This window comes from Anopheles moucheti, chromosome 3 (genome assembly GCF_943734755.1).
Source record: "Anopheles moucheti chromosome 3, idAnoMoucSN_F20_07, whole genome shotgun sequence".
Taxonomy (NCBI): Eukaryota; Metazoa; Arthropoda; class Insecta; order Diptera; family Culicidae; genus Anopheles; species Anopheles moucheti.
The window spans coordinates 47,380,647-47,395,402 of record NC_069141.1 but is presented as its reverse complement, the minus strand read 5'-3'; the positions used below and the strand labels follow the sequence as shown (position 1 = coordinate 47,395,402).

General features: G+C 39.9%; 2 protein-coding genes across 2 annotated transcripts; one reads left to right on the top strand and one right to left on the bottom strand.

Annotated features, from left to right (window-relative positions):
* The first annotated feature begins 1,143 nt into the window (after positions 1-1,143).
* On the top strand, positions 1,144-2,522 carry LOC128304526 (CLIP domain-containing serine protease C9-like). The gene is made up of 3 exons (XM_053041721.1): positions 1,144-1,644; positions 1,710-1,887; positions 2,001-2,522. The coding sequence occupies exons 1-3, from the start codon at positions 1,153-1,155 to the stop codon at positions 2,342-2,344; spliced, it is 1,014 nt and encodes a 337-aa protein (XP_052897681.1). The 5' UTR covers positions 1,144-1,152; the 3' UTR covers positions 2,345-2,522.
* A 6,284-nt stretch (positions 2,523-8,806) lies between these two features.
* Positions 8,807-14,542, bottom strand: LOC128303567 (potassium channel subfamily K member 18). Its single transcript, XM_053040557.1, has 9 exons — positions 14,170-14,542; positions 12,386-12,533; positions 11,838-11,986; positions 10,930-11,031; positions 10,730-10,860; positions 10,307-10,443; positions 10,097-10,220; positions 9,210-9,314; positions 8,807-9,147 (listed from the first exon to the last, which is right to left on the bottom strand). The coding sequence occupies exons 1-9, from the start codon at positions 14,306-14,308 to the stop codon at positions 9,046-9,048; spliced, it is 1,137 nt and encodes a 378-aa protein (XP_052896517.1). The 5' UTR covers positions 14,309-14,542; the 3' UTR covers positions 8,807-9,045.
* Positions 14,543-14,756: the final 214 nt, after the last annotated feature.

Genomic DNA, 14,756 nt, shown 5'->3' with positions numbered 1-14,756 from the left:
CGTAGATGTTGAGGTGATGGCATTGATGCGTCTGCCGGAAAAGCCGAGAGAATGGACTGCCAAACGAAGGCGCTCGACCGTGAGCGGTTCAGAGGACTCCTACTAGATTCTACAGTCAGATTTCTTCAACATTTATAGTCGAACTCCCTCTAGCAAGATTAGCGGTTATTAAACTTACTCTGATGCTGGAAGTTCTGTTTGTATTTGTGAGAATTGACTGGTTTTAGTGAAGTTCCTGCCTTTTAAATTATTCTGTTGTCGTTACTTTTCGATTGGTTGGTAAGTGTTTCAATTCCTACTTTCACTGCCATTTTAGTAATTGTATCTATCGGAATATGTTCCTTGATATATATATAGATTTCAATTGAGTTGTAATTTTTGTCACTTAATTACACCGCTCCTTAAAATTGCCTTTAGGGCTTAACAATTTTAATTTTTTTATCAGTTAGTCTGCGGTTACCGTTAAGGAGCAGTATTCTTTTAATGGTGATAAAATTTCAGTCAGATTTGCCTGATCACTTTTCACTTGTCTAGCTGTGCCGGTAAGTCGTGTTTCACAAAACGTGCCACTATGCTCTTGGTTGAGGTTTTTTGTATTTGTGTAGTTGATGAAAATATAATTAAACATGGACCTGCAGATCATCGGACAGAGGAATGGGGGATGTTCCCAATTTGACATCAACTTTAGCTATTTCATTTTGAATTTGGAGCATTTGGATTTTTTAGTTTTCTTTTGAATTGTAGAGCATACACAATGTATAGTAAAATTATGGTTTGCTAAACTTACCCTCGAAATCCAAGATTATGCTAGAATCCTGTTGGAAATGTAAATCCAATAATGCTTGTTATACTCTGGGTTCATCCCCTTTACACATTTACATATTATTGATATTGAGGGTACTTTTCTTGGAAATCGATGCCACGATCTCCGGTATGTCGTTTAACCTGGAACAGCACATAACTCGATTTAATCGCTTTTAAAATATCGTTTGTGCGTAAACAACTGTCAAGGTACTGCCTTTCCCTAGAATTGATAACACATGATGTGATAACACATATTGCTCGGGCTGTCAATAAAATAACAATATTGAATAGATTATATGAGCTATTGGGATTTGGTATGCCACAGTAGAGCGAAAGCATTTGAGTAACATGGTTCAAGTGAGCGTGCTTGTGGTAATGCAAATTTTGTTGATTTGCAACACTTTTGGTGGATCAAACTGCACCGAAACTAAATTTCTGGAGGGAAGAGCTTGTCATACGCACTCCTTGGACAATGGAAAGTGCATGAAAAAACAACTATGTGATCCAGCTTTTATTCACTCGTTGCCCAATGAGGATCATCCTCCCGTGTGCCAACAGAATGCTTTCTACGAAGTGTTGTGCTGTAAACCTTTTCTGGATTTTTGTAAACATCGAATTAAAACTCAAATCGCACACGGCACTGAAGCGGGACCGGGAATGTTTCCTCACCTTGCCCGGTTGGGAGAAAAAAATGATGTCGGTGAGATCGAATGGAGGTGCAGTGCAAATATAATATCGGTGAAATTTCTTCTAACAGCCGCTCATTGTAAATTATGGACGGCCATAGCGGGAGTTGATTGTACTGGGGCAGTGGCATGTGAACAACAAATGACTGTAGAGGTAAAACAGCTGTAGATGAAATGTTTACAGCAAGAATGACACTGATGATATGATATTTGTTACAGAACTTCATTTCACATCCAAAGTATTCAACAAGAACAAAACATCACGACATTGCTGTAGTGAAGCTGGATAAAAATATAGAGTTTAACAGGAATGTTCTTCCAATCTGTCCATATGTCAATAAGAACGACATACCAGGCACGGAAGATATGACTATCGCTGGATGGGGTAGAAACGAAGGTAGGTACCAATTATGTGTTTTTATAAAAATTGTTTACAATCTTATGGGAGCAAAGTCTGAAGTATCGGATAATTGTACCAACAATCATCGTTTTTTTTATTGTGTGTTCTAGATTATATACTTACGAAACGTTTGATGTATGCGACTGTGCGGACAGTATCGATAAACAAATGCAACGACGACTTTAAAGAGTTAGTGAATTTAGGGATTGTTAGTGCTACAATAATCGCTGAACAGTACTGCGCACAGGGGTCTTTGGTAAAACCTGCTAATGAATATCGCGATGCGTGCGAAGGAGATTCTGGCGGACCATTACAAGTGAAGCAGAGTAATGCTGTATATTTGGTAGGAGTTATATCGGCTGGAATCGGGTGTGCTGGAACTAGGCCTGGAGTATACGCACGTGTTGCTGCTTATTTCGACTGGATTAATTCCACAATTACAGCATCTCCTTAGTTGTTTTATGAGAATAGTTCGATGATAAACTATGATAGTTAGCTGTTCTTTGTTATCATTGTCATGAATGTAGAAGTACGTCTACGAATTAAATAGTAAATTACAAGGTGCTGAAATTTATGGATGTTGACGGAAACCTACGTGTTTCCTAATAATGTACAGATCAATAAATTAATGATTGCACTGGAAAAAAACGTTTCTTTATACTAGCATTGGCACAGCTTTATCGTTGACAAGAGTATGATGTTGACTGTTTTCTCGAAAGTTGCAACAAAACGTAACACTGGACGCAACCCCCCTTCATTAATTACGTAACATTTCGTTAACCTCCCCCCCCCCCCTCTTGGTTAAAAAAAAATTGAAATTTTCTTAAGTAATCCATGTAATGTCCATCGTATTTCGACTAATGGAAAAAGAAACAAACACACTGCCTAATAAATTTACTTCTCACGCCAGGCTGACTTGCTTGATCGTTGCTAATAATTTGAAGCTGTTTTAGAACCTACTTCAATCTATACAGCTACGATTCTGCATACGATACTTCATTGCTCATGTTTGTTTTCAGGCTGTCTGTATCTTTCATCAATATAATTGGTATCATTGGCATGTACCAAGCTAACTAAACCAAGGTTGGATAGATTCTGGATAAAGATATCTTTTTCCGAAAGTCGCTTCGTATACAAGTCTTAGGGAGTTAGGGAGTTTACATTACATAGTACCATGGCGAATGGATGTAATCTATTAAGAACTAAAATTGGTGTGTAAATTATTTATCAGTACTATTCCTTTCTCATTTATCTAGCAACCTTTCTTTAGCGTAGTTGTCTTCTGTTAATTATCATTATTCATTCACATTTTTGACTTACTTTTTTTTGATAAAACACAGATTTAAAGGATATAAAAAATGGTGAAAGTATAAATACATTTGTTGGTAAAGTAGATTTAGTGAATAACTTTCAGTTGAACGAAGCTGGGAGTATATAGAACTTATATAGCTCTAGTCATCAGACAGATCATCATCAACATACGCCTGTGAGACATGGACTTTGTCCAAAACTGACGAAACCCTCTTAGCCGCGTTCGCAAGGAAGATGCTCAGAAGGTTTTTTTGGCCCCGTATGTGTGGAAGGACAATGAAGCCGCTACAATGATGAGCTCTATGAGTTGTATGGCGAACCTACCGTCACACAGCAGATTAGACCAGCCTGGGCCACGGTGGGCTGGTCACGTCATGAGAATGACACCGGAGGACCCTGTCCAAAAAGCCGTTTTAGATCGTCCTCATGGACAGAGGAGGTATATTGAATAATGAACTGAAGTACGACGCAAACTGAAATTCTTTGAGATTGCCGAAATCTTTGATGCATCACGTGGCAATATTTTTTATAATTTTAAACATTAATTTGGATATATGTCAGTAGATTTTGACATTTTTGCTGCATTTGCTTAAACGCAAGAGGATTCTGAGACTATTTAGAGCTCTTCAAGCTAAATACTTCACCAATAATGCCAATTCCAAACATCACTGCCGAAAGCATTTGTCAACGGTTGGATTGCCAGATTTGGCGTACCAAGCAAAGTAACAACCGACTTAGGCAGTTTGGAATAAACAGCCAACGCAGAAAGGTCTGCTCCTTTGGCTACAACATCATTGGTTTAAGGCTCTCCTACGTAGCGGATGCATACCAAAGGGGCATTGAGCAAGCGGCAGAAAACTCTTAGACTAACGGGGCAAAAACCAAAATGATGGTGGCACCAACGGCAATCCTGCTAACAAATTCTAACCTACGCAGGGGTGACGTACAAATATGTGAGCGCACTTTTGAAGTCGTAAAAAGTTTCATCTATCGTGGGCCAAGACTCAACACCGATAATTACACCGATGTTGAGATACCTGTCAGTGTGTTGGCTGAAAACCGGTCTTTATACAGTCTGAGGAAACTTTTCTACTGAAACCATCTGTCGTGACAAACGAAGCTGGTACTATATAGAACTTCACGACTCTGAGACATGGACTTTGTACAAATTTGGCCCTGTATGTGTGGAAGGACAATACTACAATGACGAGCTGTATGAGCTGTACGGCGAATGTACAGCGGATTATACTCTCCTGGCTCTGGTGGGCTGGCACCGAATGGCATAACAATGAAACCAGACCACTCATCCCGAAAAGCCCTTTTGGGTGGTACACATAGACAGAGTAGGCGTTGATGCATCCGCCAGAAAGGCCGGGATAATGGACTGGCGGACGACGGCGTTCGATCGTGAGTGGTTTAGAGAAGCAGCAGGCCAAGACCGCCAAGCGGTGGTTGCGCATTTTAAGTAAGTAAACACTTATAGAGAGCGTGTGCAAAAATCATTTACACGTTTTTCACTACAAAACATCTTAGGCCCAAGCCAAGTACTTCCTCCGTATATCACCCGCTTTTAGGTTTTGGAACATGAAACTTTCGAAAAGTGACGCTTTCATGCTCAAGCTTTTTTCTATCCATCCCAAACACTCCACAAACCCAGATGACTTCCTCCTACTTCTCGGCGATTTCAATCAACCGTCTATGATCTTTGCACCTCCTCTGCAACACATCGGACAGACGCAGCCCTCCACAGAACCCTCCTCGTCCTCCTTTTCAACATCCAATTTCATCGATCTTCTTCGATTCCTGGATCTCCTTCAAATCAGCACTGTGGCCAACGAGAGAGATCGTCTGCTGAGAGACCTTCTACGACCTGTTGGCGCTAACGTTCGTACATACGCCTTTAATCATGGGTAGGATGACTAAAACGTCAGGATATGCATCTGGTGAAAGGATTGCGCGAGCGCTGCGTCAAGCTATCCAACCACCGAAGAGACATCACGAGTTTTAGTGCTCCCATCACCCCGCTCGCACGCAAGCACCTGTTTTTGAATAAACGTAACATACTCATGAATACTGTTATCGGTCCCGTGTTTGTTAGCTATGCGAAATTTTATTACTACGCACGAAGACTGACGAACTACGGCTCGGAATACGGAATCCGACTTCGACGGAGTGGTGCTTACCGAGACCTGGCTTGACCCGAGCTTGCCCTCTTCGCTGATGTTTGACGATAACTTTCGTGTTTACCGCTCTCGCTCTCTGACGTCACGGGAATTCCGTACGGAGCATTCATCGCTCGAGCTTACATGCGTTGTTATGCAGTTCGGCAATATTCGTCTTTTTATTGTTGCGGTTTATATCCCCCCTCGGATTGCCGCGAATGCATCAACGCTTCACGAATTTGACGACTGCATCAGCTCTATAAGTACGGTGATTCGTCCTGGTGACGGCATTCTGCTGGACTCGGGGACTAAAATCAACCAGCCTTTTCCTGGTCAGCTGCCCAGCCGGCTCCTGATTTGTCTTTTTTACATTACGAGTCGCGTACGCGTTCTGCGCTTTCCGCCCAATTTGCAGACGGGATGCATCCACCGATGCGGACTTTTTTAGCTCAACGGGAGCCCTAACACCATTGGACACGTTTTGGACCTGATATTTGCGAACTGTGACGTCGCTATCGCCTGTTCACCGCCAGTCATCAGCTGTACTCCACTACTCGCTGTAGATTGTTACAATCCTCCACTTGAGACGGTTTTCTCGGCGCCGCGTGTGGACTTTGTTGTTCCTGCGCCAACACCCTGCCCTGACTACGCGCAGACAGACATCAACCGGCTAGTAGTTTTTATCTCTGCGTTCTCCGCTGGCTTTGAGTGTTCGAATTACGGTTCTTTAGACCTCGCAGTCGATGACTTTACACTTTTCCTGTCTAACGCAATAAAAGAGTACTCTCAGGTAGCGCTGTTGTAGCGCTACGAGTCATACCTATAATGTTGCACATAATCTGTATCGACGCTACAATAGGAGCCGCTACCAGTCACTCGTGCGAAGCCTTGGTGCTCGCTCTCGCCGGAACCCTCGCGCTCTTTGGAGTTTTATCAACTCTAAACGGAAATCTACTGGTTTTCCCAGCTGCGTAAGCTACAATGGGCGCTATGGCAACACGCCTACCGAAGTTTGCGACATTTTCGCCACGTGCTTTGCCGCTTCCTTCCATCTTGATGCTGCGGACCACAAGCAGGCTGCAGACGCCCTGTCTAACATCCGAAAGGATGCCATATTCTCCAATCTTCCGTCGACTGATGTGTCGTTGGTCTTGAGGACGATTGAGCGGTTTGAACCTTCATTTACTCCTGGACCTGACAGGATCCCGCCATCTATTTTCTAAAAAAAAAACATCTAAAACGCAGCGCCACCGCTGTCGCACCCATATTGGTTGCGATTTTTCGTGAATCGTTGCTACTAGGTGTTTATCCTGCCTGCTGGAAAAGCTCCTGGTTGGTCCCTATTTACAAAAAGGGTGATAAATCCAACGCATCCAATTATCGTGGCATTACATCACTTTGCGCCTGCGGTATTTGAGCTCCTACTGTATGAACCGATTCTTGCTACCGCCTCGAACTACATTAGTGAGGCTCAACATGGATTTGTCCCCAAGCGCCCAACCTCTTGGAGTTCGTTAGCCTCTGCCACAGGACTATTGATGCCGGTCTTCAGGTAGATGCCGTATATACGGACATCAAAGCAGCTTTTGACAGCTTTTGGGTCAATTTAACCTAAGAGCAGAGTACCGGACCACCCACGGACTATCGGCACTCAACATCTACGCTCCGACAAGATCGCTCTGTGGCAGGCTATTACTTGACGTAGAGGAACGTCGTAGGCGTTTTGGTTCCTCTGATCCGTTATTGTTCATGTGCCAAGAGTTCAACGCTGTTTGTGATTGTTTTGAACCTGACTTGTCACGTTTTTTTCTGGAGCTGGTGAGACTTTTGCGAGTAAAACGCAAAAGACAAAGATTGGTCACACGCACGATCTTTTTCAAATCGACGCCACCTATCGGCATGTGAAAAAATGCATAATTTGTATAAAATTGATATGAAAATATGACGCCCGTACCACGCAGTAAGTATCTCGATTCGATCGTTTTTTAAGATTCGTTGAAACTTGAAATTTCAAAGTGTGTAAACGACTGCCAAGCATAACCTGTCAATGAAATTGTGATCAAGCACCAAGCGTAATGGTGGTTTGCTGATAACTCGTCATGCTCGGGTTATCAATAAAATTAAAGTATGTTTGTGTGTGTGTATATAAGCTAATGGAATTTGGTATGCCTCAGTAGAGCGAAAGCATTTGTGTAACATGGTTCAAGTGAGCGTGTTTGTGGTAATGCAAATTTTGTGGATTTGCAACTCTTTTGGTGTATCAATACGCATCAAACCTATTTTTCAAGAGGGAGAAGTTTGCCGCACGTCCTCATTGGAAAGTGGAAAGTGCATGAATGTAGAGTTATGTGATTCAGCTTTTATTCATTCGTTGTCCTATGAGGATCATTCTCCCGTGTGCCAACAGAATGCTTTCTACAATGTATTATGCTGTCAACCATTTCTGGATTTCTGTAAACATCGTAATAAACCTCATATAACACACGGCACTGAAGCGGAACCGGGAATGTTTCCTCACCTTGCCCGGCTGGGAAAAAAAAATTATGACGGTGAGATCGAATGGGGGTGCAGTGCAAATATAATATCGGTGAAATATCTTCTAACAGCCGCTCATTGCAAAAAGGCAGCGGCCATAGCGGGAGTTGATTGTACTGGGGCAGTGGCATGTGAACAACAAATGACTGTAGAGGTAAAACAGCTGTAGATGAAATGTTTACAGCAAGAATGACACTGATGATATGATATTTGTTACAGAACTTCATTTCACATCCAAAGTATTCAACAAGAACAAAACATCACGACATTGCTGTAGTGAAGCTGGATAAAAATATAGAGTTTAACAGGAATGTTCTTCCAATCTGTCCATATGTCAATAAGAACGACATACCAGGCACGGAAGATATGACTATCGCTGGATGGGGTAGAAACGAAGGTAGGTACCAATTATGTGTTTTTATAAAAATTGTTTACAATCTTATGGGAGCAAAGTCTGAAGTATCGGATAATTGTACCAACAATCATCGTTTTTTTTATTGTGTGTTCTAGATTCTATACTTACGAAACGTTTGATGTATGCGACTGTGCGAACAGTTCCGATAAACGAATGCAAAGACGTCTATAAGGAGCTAACGCGCATACTAGGAAGAAATAGTACTGATGGAATAATCGATGAACAGTACTGCGCACAGGGGTCTTTGGTAGAACCTACTAATGAATATCGCGATGCGTGCAATGGAGATTCTGGCGGACCATTGCAAGTGAAGCAAGGCAATGATGTATATTTGGTAGGAGTTATATCGGTTGGAGTCGGGTGTGGTTCAGCTAGGCCTGGAGTATACGCACGTGCTGCTGCTTATTTCGACTGGATTAATTCCACAATTACTGGATCTCCTTAGTTTTGATGTATGATGATATATTCTGGTGACTAGCGATTCTTCATGAGCATTATCGGGAATGTAGACGTACGTCTACAAATTTATTGATTTTTACAAGGTGTTGGAATGTATGGATTTGGCCAAAAACCTACGTTTTACATAATATTAATCAATACATTAATTATTGCACTATAACTCAAATGTGTCTTAACTGGGCACTGGTATATCGTCATATATTATGTCTTTGATGGCTTGCAGTTTAGTTTTTTCTTTCGATAGTCGGTAAGATCGGTTGATCGCGCGTTGATCTAGCTTTCAGGTTCGTCGACTGGTACTGGCACCGCTTTAGCACAACGGAAGCATCCTCTGACACACTTTTTAAGTGATCGAATTTTGTAGATAACTTGTTCCTGTCGAAAAATAAATGGTTATGTAAACCTTCAGTTATAGAGCAGAAAACATAACCACTCACCTGCATTAAATTAAAGCACATTGCAATTAACGCCATACCGAGTAATAAATAGACGGCACAAAGGATGAAACTGATTTCCATTTTAGTATCTCCCTTCGTTTGTAGCTGTGGAATAGAAACAACAAACAAAACATTAGGTTATTATACTTGTGTTGCGTCCTGCAAAAAAACTATTTTTAACACAACTATTTTTGCGTTTGTTATATTTTGGAGTTTAGCTGGTGGTTTAGTTTTAAAAGATCCGCTCGCCAGGAACCCTGCCGTCGTCGTTTTCTGGCACACCATTGTGATGATCGTTGCTTACCGATCATGTTCTCTGCTTTGAAGCGAACGCCATCAATAGTAACCCTATACACCCCTCATTGCGGCAGGTGTAATCGTGCCCCTGCTTGCAGCATCATGTACAGGCAGTCCCCGAGATACGCTATTATAGCGGACCGTTATAACCCGGGAAAATCCGCGTAACTCAAATTTCCGCGTAAGTCGAATCCTGGTGCAATTTGGTTTATACTTCAAAGTTAGCGAGTCGACTTCCTTCTCTGAACTTAATTTATGCAGCGAATCAGTCGATTTTTAGAAGATTACATTAGAATAAGTTAGAAAGAAATGTTTTATGTGACAAAAAAGGTTTTTTTCGACCAATTTACACTTTTTTGATTCGATTTTGTGCTATAAACTAGTTCATCTGTCAAATTTCCAAAAACCGCGCATCTCCGATTCCGCGTGTAAGAGGAACCGCGTTTCTCGGAGACTGCCTGTATTAGTAACAAACAAATCGTGCGAAGGAAGCGTGTTAGTTGTTTATGATGATAATAGCCACCATGACACCTGCATTAATCTGAAGGGAATAGAAACGTTGCATATTTTGCTTAACACAAACAACTCACCGATGCGCCTGGAACGATATCACCAAAACCTATGCTGCTTAGGGAGATGAAACAGAAATAGCTGCCGTCAAGTATATCCCAGTTTTCCCAATCGGCAAAAAGACGAGCTCCAAAAAATATGTATCTGTAAAAATGACACGGTCACACATCGTCGCGAATACGATAGCGAGTTGCATGCGCAATAGTATCCAACTGACTTCGGTTACTTACCCTATCATTATCATAATACAAATAGTTATTGGAACAGTGACGGTGTTCGTCTCGGCAGTGATTTCTTCCTCGATTTCTTCATCAACATTGGACGTCGTGATGGTATTAGTGTCGAATCCATTATCACCCATTTCCGACTGCATTAGTAACAACACGGGGATGATGGCGTGTTGTGGCATTTTCAAGATTACATTACATTAAAGTTTTGGTTGTGACGAGGAATGAAAGAAAATGAAAGAAACAGCAGATGAAATAAGAATGCATCATTGCAATAAAGAAGCTACTCTTTGCGTGCAGATTAATACTTGATGAATATTGAGAGGTTAAAAAATCAACAATTTAGAGGTCAACAATATGTGGTTTATACTTCGAAAAAAAAAAGGAGTTACAACTTACCGTATTTTTAGGAGTATTTTTACTTACCGAGTAGTCTCTCTCTTCTGTACGCGCTCTTCGTCTTGCTCGCATTGCTCTTCTTCTGGCGACTCCAGGACATACACGACATAGACAAAACTTTGCATATATCCATTTAAATGATTTAGCCAGAATATCACCTGGTATCAATAAGCGTTCAATGAATAGCGATATTCGTTAGATATATGAAATTTTTACACAGGACTTACCAATGTTAGAGAGGTAGAGAAGAAACAACGGCATCCCGATTATTGTATAAAATATCGTTGCTATTTTCCCCCACTCGGTGCGAGGAACGATATTACCGTACCCTAAAAGGCGCGTAAACATTTAAAAGATGAAAATTTGTATTTGTTCATTCTAATTTGTTCAGTTGTTTGCAAAAAGAAACATTTTGCTATAACGAGAAGCAATTATAAGGCCCAGAGGTGATGCTGTACACTTGCTAGACTAGATTACACTAGAGGAGTGCTGTGCGCACCCTTCGGAAATAACAATAGGGATATTTATTGTTTGGTTCGACAATTTTTTTTAATAAAATTTAATCTTCTACTACTCTTTCTCGCCAATCGTTATTATTTTTTTACTTGTGTTTGGTGGGAGGAGCAGTGTCACTCTACCAGCAGTGTTACCAGTGTTGATATGATATATGTTAATTTGAGGTCATTAACCTTGGTTAGTTGCTTAGGTCAAGTAAATATGAGTTTGGGTGATACTCAAACCCAAACTCAAACTGGTGAAAAGGTGTTTCTTACGGGTACGAATTACGAAGATATATAAATGCAATATGCATTTCTGAAGTCGCAATTTGGCAATAATGTTATTAAAATATTAGAAAGTCATACTATTTTACGTCATTTTAAAAACTGATACTTGATTCCTGTTTTGAAGTATTCAGTTATTGCTTCAAATGTCAGTAATATATTTTCTGCTACAATCAATGTTGCAAATTTTGTTCCATGTTGCAAGAAGAATTATGATTTAGTTTGCATTAAACCGTAATTTATTTTAACCGTAACCGTAAAATATTTTATTAACACTAGTTAAAACGCTATAAGTAATGCGCTGGCTGATTCGGCATTCGGCAAATTATGCAAATTGTGTATATTTTGCTTACCTATCGTAGTAATTACTGTTAGCGAGTAAAGAAATGCTCCAGAAAAACTCCAGGGGCTTTCACTCTCCAATGTGATGTCGCTACCCTGCCAGCCCCGCCGTGCCCAGAGTACTATTTTTTCTTGATAAGCACGTATTTCATTTCCTACTCTAAAACGAAACAGGAGTTAAACCACATATTTGTAAAAACTAATACTAGGAAAGAGCATCTTTGGGTTATTTTTATTTTGTTTGTATACTGTCCGTCTTATTGCGGTCGTAGTGCGTGATGCTATGCATTGTGTAACGTTACCAGTGTTTGCTTATCTTTGGAATATCGTGGGATCGTCAGTAGGGACAAATAAAACAACCCGGTAACCCCATGGTGCACAGTCAGTACATGTCTTATGCCGGTCTTTGAAGCCGTTTAAAATCAACATCATAGCATAGCCGTCTGCAATCAACAGACATCCCTTCACTCAAACGTTAGCAGGCTTGAAGAAGATGCTTTAAAGCAAGAGAAAAGAAGTCGAAGGCAATAGAGTAACACAAAAAAGTCACATTACTTACTTCTCCTCGAAGACACTTTTGTTGAACACATTCACTTCACAGCAAGATATTTGCCACAGTCTCATAGCAGTTTCGTTCCGCTTAAACGGTATTTGAGCAAACCTTTCCAGTGCTTCATTGCCCTCTATCGCGATGAACATGAACGCACCTGTAATTGAAATGTACATAATACATGAGGTTGGATTCTAGCTTCCGCATTTGATAATATTGTGCATTTTTTTAAACAGCTCTGGATTGGTTTAATTGCAGTCCAGTAGTAGCACTAACGCGATGTTCATGCACACGACCAAGATAGTATGCTTTATTTTAATTTGCAGTCGTTTTGACAAAAATCAATTTACTCATTTACATTAAATAGTCGCTGCAACGGGCTAATTCCGTTACACTGGTTGACTACAGATAAGTGTAAATTAAAAATAAGTGTATGTACTTATTGCTAAAAACACCGTACATAACATAATGCTGCATAATGTTCCTTATAAATGCATACACCAACCAAAATGTAGTGTAAAAATGGATGGACGTATTATCTTGTAATATCGTATATTTTCCTTCCATTAAACTTTTTAAACATGATGGTAATGCATGATAAAATTTTTCCAAAAATTCGTAGAACTAAAACGAGTACGGATGATATGATTCCCCTTGCCAAAAGGGTATGTGTTTTGTTAGTATACATCACTAAGTAAAGGTGATGTGGGAAAGTTGAAGTCATAGAAATGGTGATCCATATTAAATGAAACTTATGTACTTAGCCAGAGATAATTATGACTGAAAATCGAACGGCGGGATAAATGAGTAAAAATTGGAGGATTGTCACGAAGTCGACAGAAAGGAACACAGTAACAGAGGACAAGTCTGTAAGGGACAGAATGCTATAGCATCTGGTATCGTTAGCCTTTGTGGTTCTTAATGGAGCTTAGGCTTGTCGGTTGTTTCATCCCGGCTGTACAGTTGCTTGTATTGTTTTCTACTTTTTAGTTGTGTATTTCGATAGATGCGTATTGTGCTAGTCTATTGAATTTTACTAAGGAGTTCATACTCAATGCTTTCATTTATATTGCAAAATTATCAAGAGAAGGATTTATACATTGCTGATATAGCTTTTGTATAAAAGCAACATTGATTATTGTTGGTATTTTTTTTTTGCTTTAGCAATACCACTCATGATTCGGAATTTAAACTCCCTTTGGAGTAAATTGGAGTAAAAAAATTCAAGTAAATTTAAAGAAAGATAGAATTATGTAAAGTAAAAACAAGCAGATTTAGTAAAAGGAAATAAATCGTAAAGCAAATTGATGGGAGATTGATAAGAGGAAAGAAAGGAAAAAGAGAAATGAGTCATAAGTTAAATCTTTCGCATAATTTGTAATTTGTATGTTTAAACCATTGTAAATGGCTAACAGGCGGCCTTGTTATTTATAGAACTATCTTAACATATCTATCTTACGAGGTTAGCAGAAACAGAACAGAAACAAGTATAACGCATCACAAATTGCCTAATTTAACACGTAACAGTCCCAGTCGAAGCAGTCAAATTTTAGATTACGCATTACGTCTGTTTTGGTCAGTTTTCAAAGGCCTATAGCATCTTAGAGTACGAACAGGTACATTGAAATTGACTTTACTCAGTAGTTCCGGAGAATCGATCTCTCCTTCGATAAATTTTCTTATAACAATATATTGCACATTTGAAAGCAAACGTACATTGAAACTTTTTGAGTATGTGTGTGTATTCCGAAGCATAACACACAATTAATTTAAGTATATAAGTAGATGCTTACCTGCTATCATGTACAACACTACGAGGAATATAATTCCGACATTGCTGAACATAAAAGCCGTGAAATTTCGGCAATGATCCTTCGCTCGCTCTGCAAATGGTGGTTTTTGACGACGTCTTATCGAACGCTTTCGTTCCATTGTGCGAAGAAGTTATGTTGTGGGTTTTTAAATTTATTTTTGAGTAGCGTTCTTTAGAATCCAACACTGCCACGGGAAGCTTGATAAAGATTAAAACTTTCCAAATATGCGATGTGGCGTAAGACAGTTGGAATAGTGATACTGCAGACTATTTGTGACAGCATCAAAACACTATTGAAAATCATCGCTCGTATGACCGTTGCATACAGCATAGATTACGTAGCTTATCGTAGATCCATCACTGTTAGTGTACTGACTTTTGGCAACTCCGAGAACTGTTGAACACTGAAATTCTAAACAGAGCGTAACACCGGAAAACACTAGAGATATATGTTTCATATTTAATGTATAACATAATATGTCAAATAATATATATATATTCGAAAAAATAGTCTTCATTACTCGGGTGCAGTTGTATTCGATCAGCATATAATAAACAATTTGTATA

Coding starts and splice junctions, on each gene's coding strand:
- LOC128304526 (XM_053041721.1), top strand. CDS start 1,153: ATGGTTCAAGTGAGCGTGCTTGTGGTAATGCAAATTTTGTTGATTTGC. Junction 1,645..1,709: donor AACAACAAATGACTGTAGAG/GTAAAACAGCTG, acceptor TATTTGTTACAG/AACTTCATTTCACATCCAAA. Junction 1,888..2,000: donor TGGATGGGGTAGAAACGAAG/GTAGGTACCAAT, acceptor TGTGTGTTCTAG/ATTATATACTTACGAAACGT.
- LOC128303567 (XM_053040557.1), bottom strand. CDS start 14,308: ATGGAACGAAAGCGTTCGATAAGACGTCGTCAAAAACCACCATTTGCA. Junction 10,861..10,929: donor TCTCTACCTCTCTAACATTG/GTAAGTCCTGTG, acceptor TATTGATACCAG/GTGATATTCTGGCTAAATCA. Junction 9,148..9,209: donor TGTGCTTTAATTTAATGCAG/GTGAGTGGTTAT, acceptor ATTTTTCGACAG/GAACAAGTTATCTACAAAAT.